Source organism: Trichechus manatus, unplaced genomic scaffold (genome assembly GCF_000243295.1).
Source record: "Trichechus manatus latirostris isolate Lorelei unplaced genomic scaffold, TriManLat1.0 scaffold00071, whole genome shotgun sequence".
NCBI lineage: Eukaryota > Metazoa > Chordata > Mammalia > Sirenia > Trichechidae > Trichechus > Trichechus manatus.
Window position 1 is genome coordinate 3,737,628 of NW_004444007.1, and position 26,205 is coordinate 3,763,832.

At 42.5% G+C, this 26,205-nt stretch overlaps 2 protein-coding genes across 6 annotated transcripts in view; one reads left to right on the forward strand and one right to left on the reverse strand.

The window, feature by feature from the left end:
- Positions 1-16,390, forward strand: part of NFKB1 (nuclear factor kappa B subunit 1) — a 137,882-nt gene extending 121,492 nt beyond the window's left edge. For all 4 annotated transcript variants that reach the window (XM_023734735.1, XM_023734734.1, XM_004380249.2 and 1 more), the window contains 8 exons: positions 4,490-4,691; positions 5,330-5,499; positions 5,969-6,071; positions 9,107-9,231; positions 10,636-10,702; positions 11,245-11,417; positions 12,398-12,578; positions 16,168-16,390. In XM_023734735.1, coding sequence (XP_023590503.1) covers positions 4,490-4,691; positions 5,330-5,499; positions 5,969-6,071; positions 9,107-9,231; positions 10,636-10,702; positions 11,245-11,417; positions 12,398-12,578; positions 16,168-16,328 — 1,182 coding nt within the window. In that variant the 3' untranslated portion in view covers positions 16,329-16,390. The remainder of the gene's footprint in view (positions 1-4,489; positions 4,692-5,329; positions 5,500-5,968; positions 6,072-9,106; positions 9,232-10,635; positions 10,703-11,244; positions 11,418-12,397; positions 12,579-16,167) is intronic.
- Positions 11,406-26,205, reverse strand: part of MANBA (mannosidase beta) — a 161,968-nt gene continuing 147,168 nt past the window's right edge. The window contains exons 17-18 of one of the 2 annotated variants that reach the window (XR_002824670.1): positions 17,030-17,122; positions 11,406-11,981 (exon numbers count right to left, since the gene is read on the reverse strand). Coding sequence is in view for 1 of the 2 variants with exons in the window: in XM_023734737.1 (XP_023590505.1) it covers positions 17,084-17,122 (39 nt within the window). In the remaining variant the exon portion in view is untranslated. Of the gene's footprint in view, positions 11,982-16,878; positions 17,123-26,205 lie in introns of those variants that run through there. The other variant, XM_023734737.1, reaches the window with a different exon arrangement.

Below are 26,205 nucleotides of genomic sequence, written 5' to 3' on the forward strand. Positions count from 1 at the left end.
TGTTAACCAATGTCATAAAACAATATGTGTACTACTGTTCTATGAGAAACTATTTGTTCTGTAAGCCTTCACCTGAAGTACAATTAAAAAAAAAAAAGAAATTCTCCAGTCAAAGACTGCTTAACTTCATTTCCTGAAGGTCAGAGTCAAGGAATTACTTGTTTTTCTGTTTATAAATAGGATCTCCAAAGGACACAGCACAACAGGATTAGTTGTTGTGATTTATTATATGCTAAACTCCTTACTATATCACTTGGTTACATATATTGAAACTCTCCAGTACGTTAGAGACAAAAAACCTGAAACCACCACCATGGACACTTCTGCCATTTCTCAGTTCGTGGCTCTCAGGAGAGTATAAGTCCATTTTTGTTCCCACTTATTACCAGTCTAGTTAATGGGCAAGGTTCTGGTTTCCCTTTAGGTCTCAAACACACACGCAATGGCAACTTTGACTTGAGAATTGCAACAAGCTAAGATTTTAACTCTCGTTTGTCTCTTATAAAAGTTCTCTGTTGACTATTCTAGTTGGGAATTTATATAGTTCTGTAAATAATGTGACATTACTTGCCAGTTATCTTAAAACACTCTCCCAAAATACCTTTCACTACTCATTACATTTCTGTGACCACCTGTCATGGTCAACTCTGTCCCCACCCACCAACAGCCCTTTAGACACACACGCATAAATACACACACAAATCCAAGTACACAGAGTTAAAATTTTTCTGAAAGTATTTTTAAAATGTATTTTTTCCCCTTTATTCTCTTCTCCTGTTTCTCCTCCCACCCACCCCCACACCCCAACGTAGACAACCATTCTGTTGTGTTTGACATGCACTGTTTTATTTGCATGTATTCCTCTAAACCCTTGGTGGCTTTGTTTTTGTTTTGTTTTGTTTTGGTGCATGTGTTATTTTTCTATTTTTTTCTTAATGTTTTAAATTTATAAATATATATTCATAGTTTTAAGACTGATGCAGAAGGATATACATTGAAAAGTCAAAGTTCAACTCCCTGACAACATGAAAGTCCCTTGGCCACATCCCCAAATGTAACCATTGTGCTTGTGGGTATTTTTTCAAGTATTGGCTACATATATTTATTAAACACTTTAACTTAAGCACTTTAAATATATAGATATTTTCGTATACTTTCACAAACTATCCACATACATACTGCTCCTGCTCTGAATGAACCTTTTAAATTTTTATATAATTATGGGTTCAAAGAAGATTACAAAAACATGTACAGAAAGGTTCCATGTATCCTTCATCCAGCTTCCCCCAATGGTAACATCTTTTATAACTGTAGTACAATATCAAAACCGGGAAATGGACATTGGTACAATCACTGCTGGTACAATGTGAGATCTTGTTCACATTTCACCAGTTTTATATTCACACTTATGTGTGTGTGTGTGTGTGTGAGTCCACGTGCATGTATTTTTAAAATACATAAATGCTGTTGTGCGAACATCACTATGTTTCTGCACTCACTATTTATAGGACCTGTCCATGCTGCTGAATGTACAGCTAGTTCAGTCCCATATGGGCATCTTATATAACTTAACCATTCCACACTCCCGTTGCCGTCAAGTCAATTCCGACTCATAGCAACTCTATGAGACAGAGTAGAACCGCCCCACAGAGTTTGCAAGGAGTGCCTGATGGATTCAAACTGCAACCTTTTGGTTAGCAGCCATAGCTCTTAACAACTACACCACCAGGGTTTCAAAAAAGCCAAACTTGTTGCCGTTGAGTGGATTCCAACTCATAGCAATCCTATAGGACAGAGTAGAACTGTCCCCGTAGGGTTTCCAAGGAGCGCCTGGTGGATTCGAACTGCTCACCTTTTGGTTAGTACCATAGCACTTAACCACTACACCACCGGAGTTTGCCGCTCCTTGGAAACCCTGTGGGGCAGTCCTACTCTGTCCTATAGGGTCGCTATGAGTTGGAATCGATTCGACGGCAATGAGTTATTCCACACTAGTGGACACTTAAGCTGCTTCTAGCTTCTTACCTCCATAAACATTATTGCAACGAATATCCTCACCATGTCTCCCTGAGGATTTGTGTCAGAATTTCACTCAGATATACATGAGATGGGTTGCTGGGGCACTTGTATATTTGGTGTGTCCGTCAGGATTCTCCAGAGACACAGAACAAATAGTATATATTAAGAGGTTTATTTTAAGGAATTGGCTCATGTGATAATGGGGCCTGGCAAGTCCAGAATCTATTGGGCAGGCTCATCAATCGTAACTGAGGCAGGAGTTGATGTTGCACTCTTGAATCTAAATCTTTAGGGCAGGCTGGCAGGCTGGAAACTCACCAAGAATTACTCTTCCAGTTTTGAGGCAGAATTTCTCTGGGAAACTGCAGTTGTTGCCATTAAGGCCTTAAGAGATTTTAAAGTCTTCAGCTAATTGGATGAGGCCCACTCACGTTTGTAGATGCTAAATGCATTTGCATCTACACATTTGCATAAACATAGCAACACCTAGATTAGTGTTTGATTAACTAACTGGGTACAAGAACCTTGCCAAGCTGACCCATAAGAGTATCTCACTTGGCTTTCCAAAGTGGCTACATAAGTCTACACACCCACTGGCATAGCATGAGAATCGCTGTATCCCTACTTGTGTAACTGTTTAAGACACAATCTTGAGGTTTCAAATCTAGAAACATGAAATATAGAAAACCTTTTGTGGGATCGTGAGAGAAAAACTTTAAAACTCCCTCTGTTGTCCATGGTAGGAGAATTAGTATGATATGAAAAAATATATATATGTATATGTATATTAAAACTATAGATAATTCCTGATTTCTCCCTTATAATACCTCAACTTCTGATCTTTTTTTCCAATTGCATTCTCTCATTCCTTTTCCCATATCCTCCAACATATGCTCGTCAAATAGCATTTCAGAAAACCTGGATTTGTAAACACAGCCTCTATTTATTTATTCATTTATTTTTTTGAGAGCAGAGAGCTATCACATCTGAAGTATTGAGGACAGTGCTCCATTCAAGCAGGGGTTATTGTCCTAGGGAGCCCTGGTGGTGCAGCGGTTAAGAGCTTGGCTGCTAACCAAAAGGTCGCCAGTTAAAATCCACCAGCTGTTCCTTGGAAACCCCATGGGGCAGTTGTACTCTGTCCTATAGGGTCACTATGATTGGCCTAGAAGATGAAAGTAATAAGGGAGAATGATAATTTACCCCCACCCCCTCCCCCCAAAAAAATCTTCTCTCGTTCCTGCTATATTAAATAATTGCTGTGATTGAGACTTAGCCCAGGCCTCTCTCATCCTGCCAGTTCACGTGTGCTATGGTCACCCTCCTGCCAGTAACTGCTCACTGAAAGGGAAAGTTTAGGCCCATGGTCACAGACAGGCTGGATTTCACAGACTCCTGGAAAGCACGTTTATTTGTGTAAAAACCTATTGCTGCTCTCAGTAACCCCATTCTTGAAAAGATAATTTCATGATTGTGTTTGTCTTGCTCAACCTTGGAAACATAATTTGCAAAACATCTCATTTGCATTCCCTGAGGTGTACTGCTTTGTAACAGAGTAGGCAGATGGACTTCAGGCACCTATTAAGCATCAGCAACTCAGCTTTTCAGCTCATCTGAGTCCTCTTAGTGAGCGTGCTGTGTTTTCCCGGTTATGATATTTAGAATCCTCTTAACACTTTTTACAGAGTGAGGGTAACAGAGCTGTATGGATCAGTCTCATGAATCAGTCAGTAGAACAATATTTTTTAACTTAGCAAATTCATTTTTCCATGTTGATAGAGAATGACAGCACCTTTATTCATTGGTTTCTATTGGATAATTCATTTAAATTTCTTCAGTAAAAAAAGACCTGTAGCCTTGATTTGCTACGTTAACATATGGAATTATCGGCTAAAGATAGGTGCCTACTAGAGATTCAAGAAAACTAAAATTATTAATTAAAGAAAAAAAAAAGAAAAACTCAAATCCATTGCCGTTGAGTCAGTCAGTTCCAACTCAGGGCAACCTCATGTGATACAGAGTAGAACTGCTCCATAGGGTTTTCTTGGCTGTAATCCTTATAGGCCTTTCTTCCACAGTGCACCCAGGTAGATTCGAACCACCAACCTTTAGGTTAGTAGACAGGTGCAAGCTGTTTGCACCACCCAGGGACCTAAACTTATTAATAAAGAAGTTAATTATCAACAATCGATGGGCTATAATGAAAACAAGAAATCTGTTTAGTGTTGTGAATATAAAAATATCCTGATTATTGACTTATTAAATGTGTGTGTGTGTGTATAGATATATTACTAGTCGTAGCAGTATATGATATGAAAAAGGGAATAACTCATTTACAAAGGGCAGGAGTTAACCTTAGAATGGGAAATGGCCCTGCAGTATGACTCTATCTATTGCAGGGACAGCTACCAGGCTGGTGGGTTATAAGTGACCAGTATGTATCTCCCTACCCTTTCTCCACTCTTCCCAGACGCCCCTGCACTTAGCAGTAATCACCAGTCAAGAAGATGTGGTGGAGGACTTGCTGAGGGCCGGGGCTGACCTGAGTCTTCTGGACCGCTTGGGTAACTCTGTTTTACACCTAGCTGCCAAAGAAGGACATGATAAAATTCTCAGTATCTTACTCAAGCACAAAAAGGCAGCACTACTTATCAACCAGCCCAACGGGGAAGGTAAGAGACAGTCACATGTTGTGGTATAACTTTCCCTATCAGCTTTCTAAATAACTGCCAGGTATTTGATAAAGGCATGTTATTTGATTTGCACCCAGAAGTGCTTCCCTTAGTCACCTGGAGCCCATGGTCTCTCGTGGGTATTTTTGTTGCTCGCCATAGCTAATTCCTTTAAAGATGATTTGGAATAGTTTGTTAGTAGAAGGAAAAAACGGAGGCCCCTGGGTGGTGGAGGTATAGATGATTGGTTTTTGCCCCTTTTCTATGCTCTCTGTAATCATTGGGTAATCTCACATGAACAGATAGAAAAAGAGTAGATGTTATTTTTTAGATAATGTTTACAAACCTTTGAAATAGCAAAAAAGAAAAGGCCTGAGCATATACTGGTCTGTAAGTATATGGAGCATCATTTATTCAGAGAATGTTGGTTTGCTTTCATTGTCTCCTGAGGACATAATGGGAGACTGTGGGAGTAAATTGAAATGCAGTGCAATGATCTTACAGTCCCTGTAAAGAATACCTTGAGTAGAGACGCTTTCAGCACTAGAAGTGGGATAAACTATTTCCTTCAGCTTCACTGAGGGCCATCTTGTGAACAGCCTTCCCACCCCATGACTGCCTCTGTGCTTGGCCCGTAGGTTTGAACGCCATTCACATAGCCATGATGAGCAACAGCATGTCGTGTCTGCGGCTGCTGATGGCCGCCGGCGCAGACATAGATGCTCAGGAGCAGAAGTCTGGGCGCACGGCACTGCACCTGGCTGTGGAGCATGACAACATCTCCTTGGCTGGCTGCCTGCTTCTGGAGGTGAAGGACACTTACTTATCTTTGCATTAAATTCCCAAGGGATATTTAGTAAAATGGGTGGTACAAACAGTTGACACTTGACTGCTAACAGAAAGGTTGGCAGTATACTTCCAAGAACTCAGCCACTGAAAACCCTACGGGGCACAGTTCTATTCTGACACATACGGGGTCACCATGAGTCAGAGTCGCTCGACTGCAACTGGCTTAGTTTCAAAGAATGATGTCGGTAACAGCTTTTCTCCCTACACTCAGCTCTATTTATTTAACATTTCTGCAAGGCTTCAGAGTAGCAGCTTCAGGGACTGTCCCCCAGGCATCTCTAATTGGGGATTTCTTCAGTAGCAGACCCAGCCCAAAACAGAAACTGAGCTGGTAATATGACCCAAGGGGCCATGCAAATGGAGGGAGGTGGGGACGAAAGAGCAAAAGAACCTTCCACTAACCCTTTTCTGTCGGGGCTGGATTTTAGGGTGATGCCCATGTGGACAGTACTACCTTTGATGGAACTACACCCTTGCACATAGCAGCTGGGAGAGGGTCCACCAGGCTGGCAGCTCTTCTCAAAGCAGCAGGTAAGGCAGCCTGGAAGTCCTTGATGGAAGTTGTTACCAGGAATGCAGACCTCACTTAATGCCAGGAGTGGGGTTGCCATGTCACCTTCTTCTTTAGCCACAGACCTGCTGCTGAAAGACATGGGTAAATTATATGGCAAATCACATTTTAACTGCCGTGAAGGCACTATTTGGACTAGTAATCCCAGGCTTCATTGTGATAGTAGAGTCGTTTTCACTCCCTAATTCATCAGTTTGTTTTGGGGTTTGGTTGTTTAGATTGAATCCAGTGATGAGGGCTCTTCTTTAAGTTGAATTTAATTCCTCATAGAGGGAATTCTGGGCAGTACCAGTCTCAGATCAAGGCAGAAGTCCCCAGAAGAAAAAGTTTATTGGTATAGGAAATAATTTAAAGACTTCCTTTTACAAGAAGGGTCTCTTGGGAGTTAAAATAATAGGAAAAAGCAAATTTGCTGTGTGTTGAGTACTATTATGCTCAAGGCACTAGAATAAAAATTGCTAGCACTTACTGACCTGAGCACTTGGCTGCCAACCAAAAAGTTGCAGTTCGAACCCACCAGCCACTCCACAGGAGACAGATGTGGCAATCTGCTTCCCTAAAGATCACAGCCTTGGAAACCCTGTGGGGCAGTTCTGCTCTGTCCTGTAGGGTCTCTGGGAGTCAGAATCGACTTGATGGCAATAGGTTTGGTTTTTTTGGGTTTTTTGCAGGGAGGAATTGACCTTACTATGAACTAGGCACTGTACTAGACAGTTTACATGCACTGTCTTATTTAATTTGCACAATAACCCTTGGAGATAAATATCGTATCATTGTTCCCATTTTATGGCCAAGGAGATAAACTAAAGAGACTGGGGCCCAGTCCCAGAATCCGAGTGAGTGGCACAGCTGTGAATCAGACCCGGCCAGTCTGAACTTCCAGACTCTGTTCTCTTTACTATGTGTTTTTCTCCCCTGTTATGCTCACCAATTTGCAGTTGCTATTCCACAAAATCCTCATTAAAACCTTGTGAAGGATATAGAAATATTACTGCTGATCCTTATAGCTCTAATGCTTGGCATATTTAGAACCAAAAAAAAAAAAAGTTTAATGAAATTAGTATCTCAAGCCTGCCGTAATGTATTTGATTTGCTTTAGAGGATTTTTTAAATGGTTTAGAAGATAAGTGCTTCATGACGTTAAGAAAACAATGTGTTAAAAAATACTATTTTTAAACAATCAGCCCAGTAGTATTACTCAGCTGTAAAGAGAAACGATGTCCTGATGCATGCTGCAACATGAATGAGCCCTGAAGACAGTATGCTGAGTAAAATAAGTCAGTCACAAAAGGACAAATACTGTATGATCTCACTTCTGTGAAATAACAATATATGAAATAACAGTAAGCAAATACTTAGAGACCAAAGTTTATTAGTGGTTACCAGGGCAGGAGGGAGGGTGAAAGGGGGAATCACTGTTTAAAAAGCAGTAAGTTTCTGTTTATGGTGATGGGAAATTTGGCAACAGTTATGAGCAATGGTTGCACAACATGGTGAATGTAATTGATATCGCTAAATAGTACACCTCAAAAATGTTGAACTGGCAAATGTATTACAGGTTTTTCTTTACAACGGTTTTTTTTTTTTTAAAAATCAGTCCAGAAAGATGTAGGAACTTTTTCTTTAGGAGCATCACATTTTTCTGACAAGTAAAATCATACCAAATAAGCAGCAGCCTTTTCTTTTCTCTTTTGTCAAATTGAACATTTTCTTGAACAAGAGACTCTGATTGCAGTGTGTATGAGTAGTTTTGGAAGTCATTTATTAGAATTAAGAAATGCCTTCAGACAAGAAGCTATAAAACTTTCAAAACATGCCTTCTCCTGAATTCTTAGAATCCCAAGGAATAGCTTCTCGAATATATAGATGGAGAAACTCAGATGAAGAACCTAGTCCTGTGTTCAAACTCATGGAGAAGATCCCCAAGGAACAGACGTAGCTTAGCTCCTCCAGTCTTCTGTCCTGTAAATCCTTTCACTTGATTCCTCCATTGCTTTCACGGTCAGGTTACACTTAGAGAAAAGTTCCTCTTCCCAAAAGGCTGTGCTGAACTTCTTGCTGTTCACTAGATATCAAGCTAAACATTCTCTCATTAAAATTGTCTCTTAGCCTCTGAGAAGTAACTGTAGCTCTAATCTTTGAGGTACTTTCAGGGGCGGATTAACCAGTAAGCACGGTGGCTTAGACTGAGCAAGGTTACACACGTGCTTAATTGTATTTGCTTGCTAATCTGTGGTGAGCAATTTCACATGGGCTTTACCACATCTTTGATGTGGCGGGGTACAGGTGACATTATGCACTGCACATTGGCGGGAAGGCACAGTTGGGCCCGTGCGTACCTTGCTTATTGGGTAATCCAACCCTGAGTACTTCAGATGTTTTCTAGCTGGACACAAAAACAGACTAGATTTCCCAAGAGCCAGCAGCCTCAATTTTTCAAAAACTACACATCCTAACAAACTTTTTGGTTTTTGTTTTGTTTTGCTTTTTTTGGTGGTTTTTTGTTTAAGGATTAGTGTTGTACCAAGAAGTAAAACTGAACATGTTGTTTGTAGACAGCAAGCATCTTTGCTCTTTGGAGTGACTGAGAGAAGAGGCTGAGAAATGTGTGTTTCTGTGCATAAAGTTGAACATTTAGGTCCTTAATCTTGAGGGTGTGCCTAGTCCCTATAAACTGCTGTCCATTAGCCCCCAGATGAAAGATGGAAAAAATCCTAGAGAGCTAAATGTGAAATTCATATTCTTCAGTCTTTTGTTTTTGATGGTGTCCTTGGTTATCTAGGGTATCATAAAACATCTTTATAGTCCAAATAAATTAGAATTTAAAAGAAGTTTTCTGGATGTTTCATTAGAAACGTGTTTTATTTATTAAAAATTATCCAGGTAATTGCCTCTAGCAGCTATTGTGGTTTGCCCTTGGAATTCTGACCCCTACTGGTGGCTTGAAGTTGACAAGCTCTGGGTATACCTAATGCTGTGTATCTTGACTTCTCAGGAGCAGATCCACTGGTGGAGAACTTTGAGCCTCTCTATGACCTGGATGACTCTTGGGAAAGGGATGGAGAGGACGAAGGGGTCGTGCCTGGAACCACACCTTTAGATATGGCTGCCAACTGGCAGGTGAGTGGCGCTTCGGTCTGTGTGATGGCTGCTCCTGAGGTAGCTAAAGGTTCAGGAAAGTAAGAATAGTCTTTCTGGTTCTTTATTCCACAAAGAACATGACTTTTATTTTTAAGAAAGTCTGATTGTCAAGAGCCATATTCATCTTGAAAAACCTATCCTTGAAAGATCTAGGTCAACTGAGTTCTGGGTGTCAAAGTGGATGCCTTATCAGATCAGAGTTAAGGTTTGAGAGAGGGTTAGAAAAGAGAAAACACAAAATTCACAGAAGAGTCTCCCATCCTGAACTCACACCAGAATTGTTACCACCTCAATTTCTGAAGCTAGGGGAAATGTGATGGTTTGCTCAGAATTTAGCTAGGTGATTTCTGAACGTAAAAAGAAACTGGGAGTTCCTCTGAGTGTGTCAGTAAATATAAACAGAATAACTAGATTTAAAGCCTTTCTCAAAATTCCAGTGACTGAGATCTGAAGGTAAAAACAGTTACTAGATCTTCCTGGCCCAGGGAGAAGAGCCAGAGGGAGGAGGTTGGCAGCATATGGATGTCCAGCAAAACAAAACCAAATTCTGTAGTGCCAAGTGCTGCTCACATCCTTGCAGCCCTTTGTTGTTGAGCTGAGTGACCCTGGCAGAGGAACCACGTGGTTCCCCTTTTTTAGCACCTCATTTGCCTAGAAGGTCTCACCACAGAACATAGAACAATAACCCACTTCAGTGACCCCGTCTTGTCCTTACCCAGGTCACCCAACAACAAGGTGAATACAGAAAATACCAGAAAGGCCCTCATAGATTTGCCTAAAATTCCTCACTTAGAGATTTTTTTTTTAATTTAGGATTATGCTGTTCCCTCAGTTAAAATGTAAGTTATGCTAGAAGGTTAATACCAAACCTTGTAAGCATTTATACACCTTAGTGTGAGCAAGTTTATAACATTCATTCTCATAAACCACTTACTAGGGAAGACGGGCCAGCAAGGGAACACAGTTTCAGCTTTGAGTAAGCTCAGCCATAGCCCTAGCTCTCAGGGAGACATCACTAACCGGACTCTCTCACCAAGAGATGGCTGACTTGGTGGCCTGGGCTGCCTTTGTACCTCAGAAGTCTTGGCTCTGACTCTCTGTGAGGTTGGCAAGTCCTCTCCATGAGGTTAGGTTTGGTACCCCTGCCCTCCTCAGGCAGTTCCTGTAAAGCACAACCTCCCTGCCCCAGAATCCCAAGGCTATTCTTCCCCCAAAAGGCACACGTATATCTGGTGATGGTACTGACTCCTCTTTTCCATTCCTCCATCTTTGAGGTACTAGGTCTCCTAAGAAAGACAAGCTGAGTGATTTACCACAAAGAAACAGATTACCCTAGTGGTCCCATTAATGTGTAACATTGTCCCACGTTTTTCTTCCCAACAGGTTTTTGACATATTAAATGGGAAACCATATGAGTCAGAGTTAACATCTGATGATTTACTGGCACAAGGTAGGTTGTGATAGAACCACAGTTCTCTTAACCAGTATTGTCTCCACACTGTCGTTTAAGGAGGGAGTAGGAACCAGCAAGGAGCCTTGGTGGCACAATGGTTAAGCACTCCCCTGCGGACCGGAAGGTCGGCAGTTCAAACCCACCCAGCGGCTCTGTGGGAGAAAAGCCTTGGCAGTCTGCTTCCATAAAGATTACAGCCTAGGAAACCCTATAGGGCAGTTCTGCTCTGTCATAAGGGTTGGAATAGACTCAGTGGTACACAGGAACAGGGAACTGGCATTATCCAGGGTTTACTGTGAAAGGCACAGACAGTTGCTTATTTCAGAATCAAAAGATCCTGGAGGTATACAAAGGAGAATATCCAGTTTTAATCTACTAAAAATATATACTGATGTTACTCAGCTGGGCTTCTGCTGACAGTCAAGTAAAGTTGCTTGATTGCATCCACAGTGAGGTGGAGGGAGAGCAGTGTAGCAACGATCAGTCCATTCAGAGTGTCTCTGGTAGGTTACAACAGACGTGTTCTTCATTTCCTTCAGGAGACATGAAACAGCTGGCTGAAGATGCAAAGTTGCAGCTCTACAAGTTGCTAGAAATCCCTGATCCAGACAAAAACTGGGCCACTCTGGCACAGAAATTAGGTCTGGGTATACTTAATAATGCTTTCCGACTGAGTCCTGCTCCTTCTAAAACTCTTATGGACAACTACGAGGTAACACATCACCTGACATATTTGGCTGTTTTCATTTGACTTTACTCTGTTAATATCACCGGCTGGGCCGTAACCTCTTCCGTCTCCTTTAACTCTAAAGAAGAAAGTCAGTCTTTGCCTAAGGCGTGGGAGGATGACCCAGCCAGGATGGAAGCCTACCTTCCTGAAAAGGCTGTTTTCCTGTACTTGGAGATCTTCCCAGGGTCCCTGAGAAAATACTACTTGGAGGGTCAAGATTGTCACAGAACTTTGATCCCTGTGAACAAACAGGATAGACTACAACCCACATGCTTATATCAGGGCTTCTATCAAGTTCTTTCCAGATCGAACCCTGCTGAGAATTTCCATTTCCACCCCAGATCTACTGAATCCAAATCTACATTTTAACAAAATCTGCAGGTGTTTCTTATGTATACTACAGATTAGTAAGTAAGCACAAATAAGTCTGTGCTTACCTTGCTTATTGGGTAGTCTGGCCCTGGTCTTGACTGTGTGTCAGGACATGTAATCATCTTTCTGTGAAGTGGCTTCTAGCAGAGCCATTACCTGGTGATGCTTTCATTTCTAAAAATAAAAGGTAGAGAAGAACATGGGGTAACATTATTTTCTGCTGAAAATGTCATTGTTAGCTTTTGTTTCTCAGCAGTCTTCAGAGCTTCAGCTTACACAGGGATACTGCCTAGACTTCACTCGAGGTGGAGTTTCACAGCCTCAGCAATTTCTCTCTCTCTCTCTCTGCTCACTATAAACCACTTCTCTGTGATTTCCTGAGTGGTCTTTGAGCTAAAACAGGAAACTTGATTTGAGGACTGTATTTTCTTTGTCATTCTTCTCTGACCTTTCCAGTACCACCTGGCTCTGAGTAGAGGAGACAGCATGGAAGACCGGAAGGGATATGGTGCCGGTGTTCCGTCTGCCCCTTTGTTGCTCCGTACACAGGGGTTTGAGCACAGTTCATACTCTTCATTTTTTTCTTTCAGGTCTCTGGAGGGACAGTAAAGGAACTGGTAGAGGCCCTGAGACAGATGGGTTACACGGAAGCAATTGAAGTCATCCAGACAGCCTTCTGCAGCTCAGGAACAGCAACCACCAGCTCAGTGAAGACGCCTTCTCAGGCCCACTCGCTGCCTCTCTCACCTTCCTCTACACGGCAGCAAATAGGTAAGGGAGAATGACAGGAAAAGCAGCTGAGATGTTTCTCTGCTTCCCCAAGCTGGTGTCTTCCATTCTCTTGGAATGTGGCATTCCAGTTTCCCCTTGCTCTCTCCTAAGTATACTTTCCTGTATGTCTGTCTGCTCCTGGGGTGCGTGAGCTCCACCTTCTGTCCCTCCTGACACTGCCATTCATGTGAACAATGACATAGACATGTGATTAAATTCACAGTACATAATAAAAACCAAATGATGTGCTGATTAAGGTAAATATTATTTCTTAAATTAAGAAAGAGAGATACAGAAAGAAAAAATACACTGCCCAAGGTTTGTAGCACCTGGACTAGTAGCCAGGACTTCAGACTGATCCTGTGACTTTTCCCACTATACTCCCCCTCAGTTCCTTAACCTCCTCACCTCCAGTAACCTTCTCACTTCATCTCCTCTCCTGTGTTCCTAACACTGAGCTCCAAACCCTGACCTTGTCTTCTGCTGTTAGCTACCTCATATTTCATCCCACCTAAAAAACACATGCCCCATATGGAATGGACTCTTAACCCAGCCCAGTAATCCTATATGTTCCTATAATTTTATTCTCCCACTCTCTAAACAACTGTTTCATGCTGTCTCTTTCTAAACCCCCAAAACCCCTTCCCTCTCCTTACTCATCCAATGCCCTTGCCTTCACCCCACTGAAAGCTTAGAAAAAACTCACACTGTCTCATCTTTGTACCATCAAATCTACCAGCCCACCTGTGCTTGTGCCCACATTGTCTGCCCTGCATCTGGTTTCAGTGGGTTAAATGTCTGGGCTCCTGTTGAAAGCACCTTCTCCCCTTGGCCCATCCCCTCTGCCTTCTCCAGATCTTTGTTCTTGGAATTTGTACTTCTCTCTCTTGTGTTAGCAGTTTCTCTCTCCTAGCAGGCTCATCTAGCTAAGCGTGCTGTAATTTCCCTCATCTTTTAAAACAAAACAAAACACACAGAAGAAAACACTCCCTTCGTCTCACGTCTCCAGCCCAATTTCTCTGTTCTCCCACACAGCAGAAGTTCTCAGAAGAGGGTTTTAGAGTTGTTCTTTCCACCTCTTCACCTCTGTTCTCTGTGTGACCGCCTGCAGTCAGGTTCCATCCCCACCACTTCACCCATGATGACCGATAGCTGCCATGTTGCTAGGTCTGGTCATCCCTTCTTCTCATCCTGTCAACCATTCACAGTGGCGACACAACCAACAACCACTCCCTCCTACTTCAAACCGTCCCCACTTGGCTTTTCCACACTACACTCATCTGCGTGTCCTCTGAACTCGCAGCCCCTCCTGTGTGGTCCCCTTCACAGCCTCTTCCACACTCACCTTTTAAAGTCACAGCGCCCAGAGCCCAGTCCTCAGCCCTCCATACTTCTCTACGTGGAACTCCTGAAACATCCACCCAAACTCAATATTGGCCATGACAGTCAGGCACTGCCCCCATCTAGGAGGCTAAGACAAAAGTCTAAGAATTATCCATGAATACTTCCTTTCCCTAACCACCCTACACCCCGCATCTATCAAGGATTCCTCCCCTCTGTAACAACCACCCTGCTCCATCCATCTTCATCTTCTGCCTGGATTCCTGCAGCAACTCCTAACTGGCCTCCCTGTGTCCATTCTGCCCTCCTCGCTTCGGGCCATTCTCTGCACAACAGTGGGAGTGAGTCTTTTTAAAAGTAATGAGATCATGTGACACCTGTTGTACATCCTCCAGTTCATTTATTCAACATATCTTCACTGAGCAGCTACTGTGTGCCTGGCACTACTTGAGGCTTTGAAGTTAAAGCAGTGAACAATAAAGACAGTGTCCCTGCTTTACCCCATTCTCTCTCTCTTAAACATCACTTTAATACACTCTTCCTCCCACCCCACTACCCTTCAGCTCCCAAGATATTCCTTCTCTTCTCCCAGATTGCGAGTCTGATTGAGCCTTAGGGCCTTTGAGCTGTCTCTTCTTCTCCCCGGAAAAGCCCCTCACCTAGCTGGCTCCTTCTTGCCATTCAGTTTTGGTGCCAATGTCACCTCCTCAGAGGGGCCTTCCTAGGGGAAAGACAGGAGTTAACTGTACACACTTTAGAAAATAATAATGTGTCCACCAGGAAAACAGCCCAATCTCTTGTTTCTCAGGGCCTAGTGCTCCCTCTGCACAGATACCCAAGGAAGTAAGTAAATACTTATATCTCAGAAAGCACTAAGTCCTTAATTTGTAGTTATTTTCAAAATACCTCACAGTTCCTAGCACATAATAGATACTGAATAAAGACTGGTGGATTGAATACATCAATGAATAACAAGACAGTAGCCATGCTGCTGACATTAAAGTCTTAATATTTTAATATTAGAATTTAATATGTAAGAAAATAGCATTCTTATTTGTGTATATTAAATTTCTGTTTCATTGGCTACTCTTTCAGTGTGGGAAATCATTCATATTGTTCAGAACCCTAATGATACTTCTCTCAACAAGGGGAATTTGACCTGATTTTCCAGTATAGACTCAGTTTCATCTAAATCACCTTATTTTTTTGCTACCAAAATATTTTTGAGACAGTGTATAGAGTTTAATAGCATATGGGGCCTAGAGAGATATCTCGTTTTTAGTTCCTATTTCTGTCACAGATTTACTTTGCCTAGGGTCAGCAATTTCCCCAGCTATAAAGTGGGTAATACGGTGGTCGGAAAAATACACCTAATTTCTAAGAAAAAAAAAAAAGGGTGTGCTTTGAATCAAGAATTCAGGAAGGATTCTGATAAACATACAGCTAAATCTGCATTCGTTTCCTAGGGCTGCCAAAACAGAGTCCCACAAGCTGGGTAGCTTAAAACAACAGACATTTACTCTTTCCCTAAGTTCTCTCTTCTAAGTTCTAGAGGTCAGAAGTCCAAAATCAAGGTGTCAGCAGGGCCATGCTCCCTCAAAGGCTCAAGGGGAAGAATCCTTGCTTGCCTCTTCTTAGCGTCTAGAGATTGCCAGCAATTCTTGGTGTTCCTTTGCTTGAAATGGCATCATTCCAATTTCCGTCTTCACATGCCTTCTTCCCTCTGTATGTGCTGTGTCTCTATATCCAAATCTCTTCTTCTTATAAGGACCCAGTCTTACTGGGTTTAAGGCCCACTCTAATCTGTTATGCCCTCATCTTGAATAATTACATCTCAAAGACCCTATTTCCCAATAAGATCACATTCTGAGCCTCTGGGTGGACATGAATTTGAGGGAACACTGTTCAACTCACTACAGCTAGATTGCAAGAGAAGATATGAAAACGTGGCTAATCCTGATGTTGCCACAGTTTTTATATTAATATAATTTCATATTAATATTATAAATTTATATTAATATAATAATTATATTTATATTTCTGCTTTTCCCACCATGTGAACAGTAGGCATGAGCAGGAAGCTGCATAGGTGGGTTGTAGTGATTTGTGGAAGATAAGGGGAAAATGTAATCCACATATGCCTTTTAGATCCAAATTTGAGCCCAACTGGAATGTAAGGTGTGTGAGTGCAACGCCTTTGCCTTGCTCCCAGCTGTGCCCCCAGTGAATCCGTGCTTTTTCCCCTCAGATGAGCTCCGAGATAACGAAAGCATCTGTGACAGCGGCGTGGAGACCTCCTTCCGCAAACTCAGCTTCACAGAGTCTCTGACCAGCAGCGGCTCATTGCTAACTCTGAACAAAATGCCCCACGATTATGGGCAGCACGGATCTATAGAAGGCAATGTTTAACCTGCTGGTGATTTTCAACACTGCAAAACTGAAGCCCTGAAATTCCACCACATTGTCCAAAAGAAGGAAGATAAAGTACATCCAAAGGTGCTCAGAGGAAAACCAGCCTGCCTGAATCACTGTGGATTTAATCCCAGGCCTCTTAAACTGGCTTCCTTTCCTGGTTCTTACATTGACTTTTAGTTCGGTTCACTTACTGGTAGTCTCTAGCAATCACAGCACTCGGCTGGGCTGAAGCATCCTTGGGGGTGAGGTAGCTTTTTGAGCTTTACCGGCTGCTAATGGATTACAGTTGCTTTCTGTCGTCGTTGCTGCTGTCCTTCTGCTGTGTCCCCACTATCTTTAAAAGGTGTCGGAGTCCCCACCTGATGTTTTTTCTAGCCGTCCACAGCACAGTCGTGCATTCAGATTAAGGATTAAGAAAAGGGGTATTTTTAAATGAAAGTCATTCAGTGTACAATAAAGAGAAAAGGCTTATTGCTTTTTTGAATGTGGTTTTATCTCTGTGATTTGAAAAAACAAACATGTACGTGTCAATATTTAAACATGGTGACAATCAGTGCTGAAAATGGTTATTTCCCCTTTTTCTGCATTTTGCTATTGTAAATATGTTTTTTAGATCAAATACTTTAAGGACAAATGTTGGATTTATTTTTTATTTTACTTTTATAATAAAAGGAAAAGCAAACAGATGACCTCACCTTGTTTGATCTCTGCCAGTACTTTTCTAAGACGATTCCTTATAATCACAGGGATCATCCCATCACCTGGTTATCAGTCACACTCACATTCTCCTTTACAGTCAAGTTTTTGATCCAGAAATGGAAAAAAAAAAAAAAGTATTTTAGCCTATGATGAAAGCTTTCAGATTGTCAGATCCTTGGCAAGCTCATCTCATTGAGGCTATCTAGCCTTGCCTTCCTCCATCGCTCACTAAACTTCACCTCCTCACCATGTTCTCAGTGCTGCCATGATACATGAAGTATTGAAACTTCAGCATACAGCAGGACAAGGAGCTTTCCAGCCTGAAGCCTTGCTGAACTGCTCTTTACTCAAAGAGTTGGGAATAATGAAGAGGGAAAAAAAAGTATTTGAATGAGGTGCTGTGGTGGACATGTAACGGGCAACCAAGATGCCTGTGTAACAAAGGACTCATTGGCCCAGCCACTGGGAGTTCACACTCTGCAAACAGCCTCTGGCTATCTGCTCCTTCAAGGATTGCCTCAGCTGCAGACAGCCACTTCATCCCAGGTCACGCCCATTTCAACGGTGGCCTGTCTGCAAGGACTAATCCATGTGGGTGTATAAAGTTGTCCAACAAGGGACAACTCTGAAGGGCTATTTGAGTTCCAGAGCTCCCCACGAGTTCAGCTGAGGCTGCTGTTTGGGTCTGTGTTACAACTTCTCCCTCTGCCCCGCCCTGCTGCTGGCCCTTCCCTTCCACAGATGTCAATCCCAAGGGCGCTCCCACGCAATCATCGTGCACGCTGATTTCCCTCTCCAAGTCTACTTCCCAGAGAACCCAGCCTGCATAGGCACTGCCAACTATGCTAAGCAATTTTGTGCAAAACATCAAGTCATTTAATCTTGAAAATAACCCAAGAAGATTTGTAGCATTACTGTCCCCAGTTGACAGGGAATGAAACTAAAAGAGAGTTCAAGTAGGCTAAGGTTAAGGAGTTTCTGAGTTGGTCTGTCTGGCTCCAAAACTCGAGTTGGGTTATTATCATGGTAAGATAAGAAGGTAGGTAAAAATAATTGAGTCCAGAACTAGACCCCAAGATATGTAGGAATTTAGTATTTGATGACTAAAAGAGATGTAAAAGAACTCAACAGAAGATTTCAAAGGGCGGCTAGAGAAGACAAAGTAAAGTATTATAATGACATGTGCAAAGACCTGGAGTTAGAAAACCAAAAGGGAAGAACACAGTCAACATTTCTCAAGCTGAAAGAACTAAAGAAAAAATTCAAGCCTCAAGCTGCAATACTGAAAGATTGTACGCAGAAAATTTTAAACAACACTGGAAGCATCAAAAGAAGATGAATACACAGAGTCACTATACCAAAAAGAATTGGTCGACGTTCAACCATTTCAGGAGATAGCATAAAACCGATGGTACTGAAGAAAGAGGTCCAAGCTGCACTGAAGGCATGGGCAAAATACAAGGCCCCAGGAATTGATGGAATACCAATTGAAATGTTTCAACAAATGGATGCAGTACTGGAAGTGCTCACTCGTGTACGCCAAGAAATTTGGAAGACAGTTACCTGGGCAATCAACTGGAGGAGATCCATATTTATGCCTATTCCAAAGAAAGGTGATCCAACAGAATGCAGAAATTATTGAACAATATCATTAATATCACACATAAGTAAAATTTTGCTGAAGATCATTCAAAAGTGGCTGTAGCTGTACAACTGCCAGAAATTCAAGCCAGATTCAGATGAGGACGTGGAATGAAGGATATCATTGCTGATGTGAGATGGATCCTGGCTGAAAGCAGAGAATACCAGAAAGATATTTACCTGTGTTTTATTGACTATGCAAAGGCATTCGACTGTGTGGATGATAATAATTATGGATAACATTTCAAAGAATGGGAATTCCAGAGCACTTAATTGTGCTCATGAGGAACCTGTACATAGATCAACAGGCAGTCATTTGAACAGAACAAGGAGATACTGCATGGTTGGTTTAAAGGCAGGAAAGATATGCGTCAGGGTTGTATCCTTTCACTACACTTATATAATCGGTATGCGAGCAAATAGTCCAAGAAGCTGGACTGTATGAAGAACAGGGCTTCAGGATTGGAGGAAGACTCATTAACAGCCTGCAGTAAGCAGATGACACAACCTTGCTTGCTGAAAGTGAAGAGGACTTGAAGCATTTACTGATGAAGATTAAAGACCACAGCCTTCTGTATGGATTATACCTCAACATAAAGAAAACAAAAATTCTCACAACTGGACCGATAAGCAACGTGATGATAAACGGAGAAAAAAGATTGAAGTTGTAAAGGATTTCATTTTACTTGGATCCACAATCAACACCCACGAAGCAGCAGTCAGGAAAACAAAAGACGCATTGCATTGAGCAAATCTGCAAAAAAAACCTCTTTAAAGTGTTAAAAAGCAAAGATGTCACGTTGAAGACTAAGGTGCACCCGACCCAAGCCATGGTGTTTTCAGTTGCCTCATACGCATATGAAAGCTGGACAATGAATAAGGAAGACTGAGGAAGAATTGATGCCTTTGAATTATGGTGTTGGTGAAGAATATTGAATATACCATGGACTGCCAGAAGAATGAACAAATCTGTCTTGATTAGGCAAGGATGGCGAGACTTTGTCTCACATACTTTGGACATATTATCGAGAGGGACCAGTCCCTGGAGAAGGACATCATGCTTGGTAAAGTAGAAGGTCAGTGAAAAAGAGGAAGACCCTCAACGAGATGGATTGACATAGTGGCTGCAACAGTGGGCTCAAGCATAACAATTGTGAGGATGGCGCAGGACCGGGCAGTGTTTTGTTCTGTTGTACATAGGGTCGCTCTGAGTTGGAACCGACTTGATGGTACCTAACAACAACAACAACAGTATTTGATAAAGTGGAGTTTCAAATCACTGAGGAAAAGATGACTATTCAAGAAATAGAGATGTTCCATCTAGTTATCACTCCGGAAAAAATCTGAACCCCCACCTCCATCCTTTAATTAAAATAATTTCCAGATGTATAAGAATTAAACCATAAAAATACTAGAAAGACAAGAAATCATGGATGAATAATGTTAAAGTAAGGAAAGCCTTTCTAAGTAAGACTTTATTCTCTGGTGTAGAAATAGTTTGCATTCTTCATTTTACGGTGTATCCCAAATAAATGAAATATTTTTTAAAGAAAATTATTTTTCTGTTTTCTGTTACACTATTTCTTCACTTCCCCACCTCCATTATTCCAATTTTTGAAAGTTGTATCTATAAATACAGCTCTTTCTTCTTCCTTAATTCCCGAACAACAAGCCCATCCCTCTATTCCTCTGCCAGTTCCTCTCTGTAGCAAATTATTTTCAAGCTGGCCACAGCAAGGTCTCCCATCCCAAATGCTCTTCTTAGAATATGATGTTGACACTCCTGTCACTAAGGGTAGGGGTCTGTGTTCCTTTGCTGTGAATCCAGGCAGTCCTGGGACAAGTTGTTAGTGATGCTAAGTGACTTCCAAGGTAAGGTCATAAAATGTGGCACAACTTCTGCCCAGTCTCCAGGGTGGTTCCCTCTTGGAACCCAGTTATCATGCTCAGAAGCCAAGCAGTCGCATGGAGAGGCTACGTATAGGTGTTCAGCCAACAGCCTTAACGGAGATCCCAGCCATGGCCAACGTCAACCACTACATGAGTGAGTGAGGAAGCCTTCAGATGATTCCAGCCCCAGCCATTGAGTGGCTCCTTCTAGACTTCAGACTGCCTCAGCTGATGCTGTGTGGAGCAGAGAGACAAGCTGCCCTGCTGAAAATTGCTGATTCCTGAGCAACTTAAATAATGAATGGATGTTTTAAGCCCTAGGTGCTGGATGAATTGTTACCATTCTCCAGGTCTCAACTGTTCCAGTACCAGAAGTTCACTTTAAAGAGAAGCTGACCTGAGGAGGAGGAACAACCGAACAGCTCATGCTGAGACTAAAAATAACATTCCCCCTTGTTTAATCAGAAGTCCCATTTCTCTTCTGTTCCAGAAACTTCCTCTTCCTCCTCCCAGATCTCAGTTCTGGCCTGAGCCTCTGCATGGTGCTCCAACACAAGGGTTACCAACACTGTGTGCATCTGTGTGGAAGGAGTCTCTTTCACATTGTACCAGCAGATGGAGATAAATACCAAAATGAACACAGGAGGGCAGGTGGAAAGCTACAATGGGCCTGAAATAAACCTTCCCATAAAGCTTGTCTCACAGCAGGAAGCCATTTAAAAATAGCTTCCTCAGAACTTCAGTCACCTTTTGAGGTTTCTATACTCTGCAGGCACAGCCTAGACGTTTTCTGGATCAGCAGTCTTTCTTTTTCAGCCAAGGGAAGCCCTGCTGCTACAGCCACTACTGTGACCACCTAAGCCCCCTGCCATAGTTGTACGTGGCACAGATGTTCCTGGTCACCACCATGCAGGGCAGCCCCGCAAACACGGCCTTCTGCAAGAGAAAAAGTGGGAGGACGGAGCCCACCAGATTTGAGCATTCATTACATGCCTGCCCTTTTGGATTAATGATTTCTAACATAATTCTCAGGACATCCCTATGAGGTATATATTTAGCCCCAGTTTACAGTAAGAAAACAGAGGCTCTGAATATTACATAACTCACCCAAGATTCAAACCCTGGTCTGATTCCAAAGGCAATTCTTTGATGATGTCTGTAGTTCTTTGAAGAGAAGATGCTGTATTTGAGAGGAGAAAAAAATCCATACAAGTCTGTACAAAGATGATGGAGTCGTAATGTACCCTGCCAAAATGCAAAATAACCCAGGATAGCGCTGAAAGGACATGTTGCTTGTTTAAAATGAACTTTATTTCCCCTGAGAGGCTAAGATGTTTAAATATGAATTAGTCGTGGGCTGGAGGTCACTTGTTACATATCTTTCTCCTTATGTTGTATTTTTTGGGGGAATTTTCTTTGTAATTCACGCTTTTGCAGGTAATGGGATTGGAGAGGCAGAGGAGGAAAGAGGGTGAAACTAAAATTCTGTTTATATTCTAAAGGATCACAGAACTTAGGGTTGGATAAGATCTTAAAGATCACTTAGGCAGATCATCCAAGTTTCTATCTTTAAACACCTACAAATGAAGAGAATCTCCTCCCTGTAGTCCTTACTATGGCCGACTGCTTCATTTAAAACATACTGACACCAGTCCTAGAAACTACAATTTTTTGTCTGTTGGTTTCCTGTGTTCATAGTATGGCTTTGGAGTTGGGGGGCACACTGAGGAAGGGCTTGAAATTTAATGGATTTCATTGCATTATTATGGATTCCATTATATATGTGACGCCTTCTCCCATTAGCCTGTTGTTATTAGTTGCCATCGACTTGCTTCTGACCCACAGCAACCCTGCCTGGGCAGAGTAGAACTGCGCCATAGGGTTTTCAAGGCTGTGACCTTTTGGAAGTAGATTGCCAGGCCTTTCTTCCAAGGCACCTCTCTGTGGGTTTGAACTCCCAACCTTTCAGTTAGTAGTCCAGTGCTTAATCATTTATGCTACCCAGGGATCCATTACCCTAGAGAAATGACTATTTCCACAAATTGTTCAAGCTCCTTACAGTGCAAGGGAGGAAGGGGCTGAGATACCATCTTCTCACCCTATCAGCTAGCTTTTCCATGTTTATATCTCTTTCCAAAATGCATTTTTCATTGAAATATCATAACCAACTTCAAGGAATGACAATAGGTGTTCAATCAAGATTTCTTGGGCTTGTTATATGCCAGGCACTACAGTGAGTGGTCATCATTCATTATATTACTTGCTCAAAAACCCTGTGAGGTAAGTATTTTTGTCCCTATTTTACAGATGAGAAAACTAAGGCATACACAGAGCATTAACTGCAGAATCTCCTGAGTCCAATAAAGTGTTTTAATAAAGATGGGGAATGAGGGTCTCATTCAGGGATTTGTCTCTCAAATTCTTGCTGGGGTGATGGTCCCACAGCACATAGAAGAGTATGTGTGGGAGTTTTGAACGGGCCTAGCTGGAAAGTGCCACGTGTCACTTCCTCTCACACTGCACTGGAGAAAACTTCAGTCCCATGGCCACACTTAACAGGGAGGCTAAAGGGGTGGTCTGTACTTGTTCCCAGTATTAGGAGGAGTGTTGATTTTGAATAGTTTGCAGCCTCTGGAACAGATCATAATTCTTTACTGAGGGAGACTGAACTTTAAGGTTCATTCTAGATCGAAGAGCTCTGATTGTATAAACTTGGATATGAGCATTCACTCTGAAAGTCACATACAATCATGGTCAATGGCCATCGTCAAAGGCAATATCATGTCCCAGGATTAAGAATCAGAGGTGAAGGATGCCTTGTAAAGTCATTGTTTCTCTTACAGATGATCAGAGATGATCAGGATATTAAGTAAGGTAGGTTATAGGGAGAGTTACGGCAGTAAGGTCTTATTGCCCTTGGCACTGACTGATGGAGTATTCCTGCTCTCCAACCTCCTTGCTCTATAGTTTCCTCATTTTTAAACCTTGCACAAGAGGGCCTGGGCTTGTTGATGCCAAGGGTAACTGTCTTCAAGAGGCTCTGGCCCCTTGGGATCCCAGCCAAAGGAAAGAGGCAAGCAAGTTCATCTTCCCTTAAGATCTGCAAAGAACTGGCAGGACCTTAATTCCCATTTTCTCAGGTGAATGGGAAAGGAGCAGAAGTTGGTTCCAGTGAAAAATAATATTGTTTTCAGGCCAGAAGAATAGCAGATGAAACAGAATTCTAGAAGCACCTTCTCTGTCCCTTCTTGGCAGGGGCAGATTATCTAGTAGACAAGGTAAGCATGGTACCTACCTTGTTTACTAGATCATCTGTAGTGAACAATTTCACGTTTTTTCTGAGGGCTCCCTTTTGCTTTGGAGCTCTCAGAAGCTTTGTCTTTACACTCTGCCCAGTTCTGCCTTTTCTTTGTGCCCATCCCCTTCCCTCAGCAATTCAAGCCAGGGCCTCCAAGATGCTAGGCAAGCATCTTGTTAAATAACCAATGTTAATGTAGAATCCTGCTCACAGCCAAAGCATAGTCCAGTCCAGAGAGACCAAAGGACCAAGTGCAAAAATCACATCCCTGAGAAGGCCCCCTGCAGCTCCAAGCAGGTTCCACCAACTAAGTGGGGCTTTAAAAAAGAAACATTCCTGTCTCCTTCCTTAAGGTCCCTGGGACCACAATACCAGGGATAACTTTGCCTCCCCCAAGAGACGGGGGACTAGAAGACAGGAACCTGCTCACAGTGCAGGCTCAGAAAGTATTTACATGCCCAGTGAATAAGTGAATAAATCAGTCTTGACACTAAGGCAGTCCTTGGCCATCTTCTTCACAGTTTTGATCTGGGAAGGTCAAAGCTACCATTTGGCCCTGCCTTCCTTGCCGCTTAGCCAGATGTGCATCTTGAACAATGAATAGCATATGTATGTACACAGCATGTGGGCCAGGGACATTTTGGTTCTGAAAGGCAAAGAGATTCTACGTTTTAAATCTCCACAGAAGAGCGAGTTTGTGGGTAGTGAGTCACCGGGACCAACCCCTTCAGACAGTCACTCCCACGCTTAGGGGAGAACCTTCCACCTCTCCCTCTTCATCAGCAGAATGCCATTCCTTCCCTTAAATCATTACATAACCCACAGTTTCAGGCCTTTACTTAATGTTTATTGTTCCTTTTAGTCACTCATCTGACCTTTTCCCCATCTATCATCTATTCTGGAGGCTTTGTGCCAAGTTTTCATAGATCCATACTAATTACATTCTAGGTAAAAATCGTTCAGTTGCCACCCTTTGGCCAAGGTAGCAACGATGGATGAAAATCAAGTAAACAGAAGGGCAGAGAGCAGAAAAAGTTGCTCTACGGATCTGAAACTTGTAATCCAGCAAGCCTTTATGAGCCCTGGAGCCTGAGAAGAAATCGGGAGGTCAGCAAACAAGCTGCTCTTTTTCCTTCCTCCCTTCCTTCTTTCCTCCTTCCATCCCTCTCTCTTCCATTCTTTTTTTCCTTCTTTGTTTCTTCCTTTCCTTTCTTTTCCTTCCTTTCATTTCTCCCTCTCTTTCTCTCCTCCCTTCTTGAAAGCTGCTCTAAACACATGCACTCTAGGGTCCTGGAGTCCAGCTCCCAAGCACTCCTCTCCCTGCCTGGAAGCAGCAGATGAACAGGACTCTGGAGAATTCTCCAGGAAACCAGGGCCCTGGCCCAGGCAGTCTGCTCCACTCATCACCAGCCTCATTTCCTGTGCACAGGAGGTGTCTGCTGAAAGAAGCAGAACTTTGCACAATTACCCAGTAGCTGGCATGCCTCTTGCTACTGAACTTCTTTGCTTCAGTAAAATTCCAAAGAGTCTTATGAAATCAGGGAATTAGAAACTTCCTTGATTTTCAGCCTGAAATTATGCCACCATCCGTCTGTCAGTGGAAGCTTGTGTGTTGTTATGATGCTAACAGGTTTTAGCAGAGCTTCCAGACTAAGACGGACTAGGAAGGAAAGGCCTGACGATCTACTTCCAAATATCAACCAGTGGAAACCCTATTGACCGTGACAGTCTGATCCCCAAACCACAATGGGGATGGTGTAGGACTGGGCAGCTTTTGGTTTCGTTGTGCACAAGGTCCCCATGAGTCAGGGTCTGACTCAATGGCAGCTAACAACAAGGCATTGTATAGCCTTTATTTTTTTAAATGCTCACAATAACTTTATGAGATTGTAATTACTACAAACCCCATCTTTAAAATAAGGAAAATGAGGCTTAGAGGTTAAGCGATTGGCCCAAGGTACACGATGGAGCCAGACTTGAATATCCAATTTCAGAGCATGAGCCTGTGGCCACTGCACTGAACTGGGTAAGGAAGTATGCAAACCACTCTGACTTTGGAGTGACTTCCCATTATAAAACAGCAGGGGTCCTGCTCTCACCCACTTTGCCAAGTCAGGTCTCCAACAGCCTTCCTCACTCTAGACACCACTGTGGCATTTCAGTGCCAGGGGAGCAAATGATCAAGAATCACTCAACTGAGAGAAAATCCAGGAACTCACACTGCCTTCTCCAAGGCCCAGGTACACCTGATCCATTTCTTTATTTGGTAGGATCTTTTTGATTGTAAAATTAAATTCAGACTCATAGCAACCCTATAGGACAGAATACAACTGCCCCATAGGA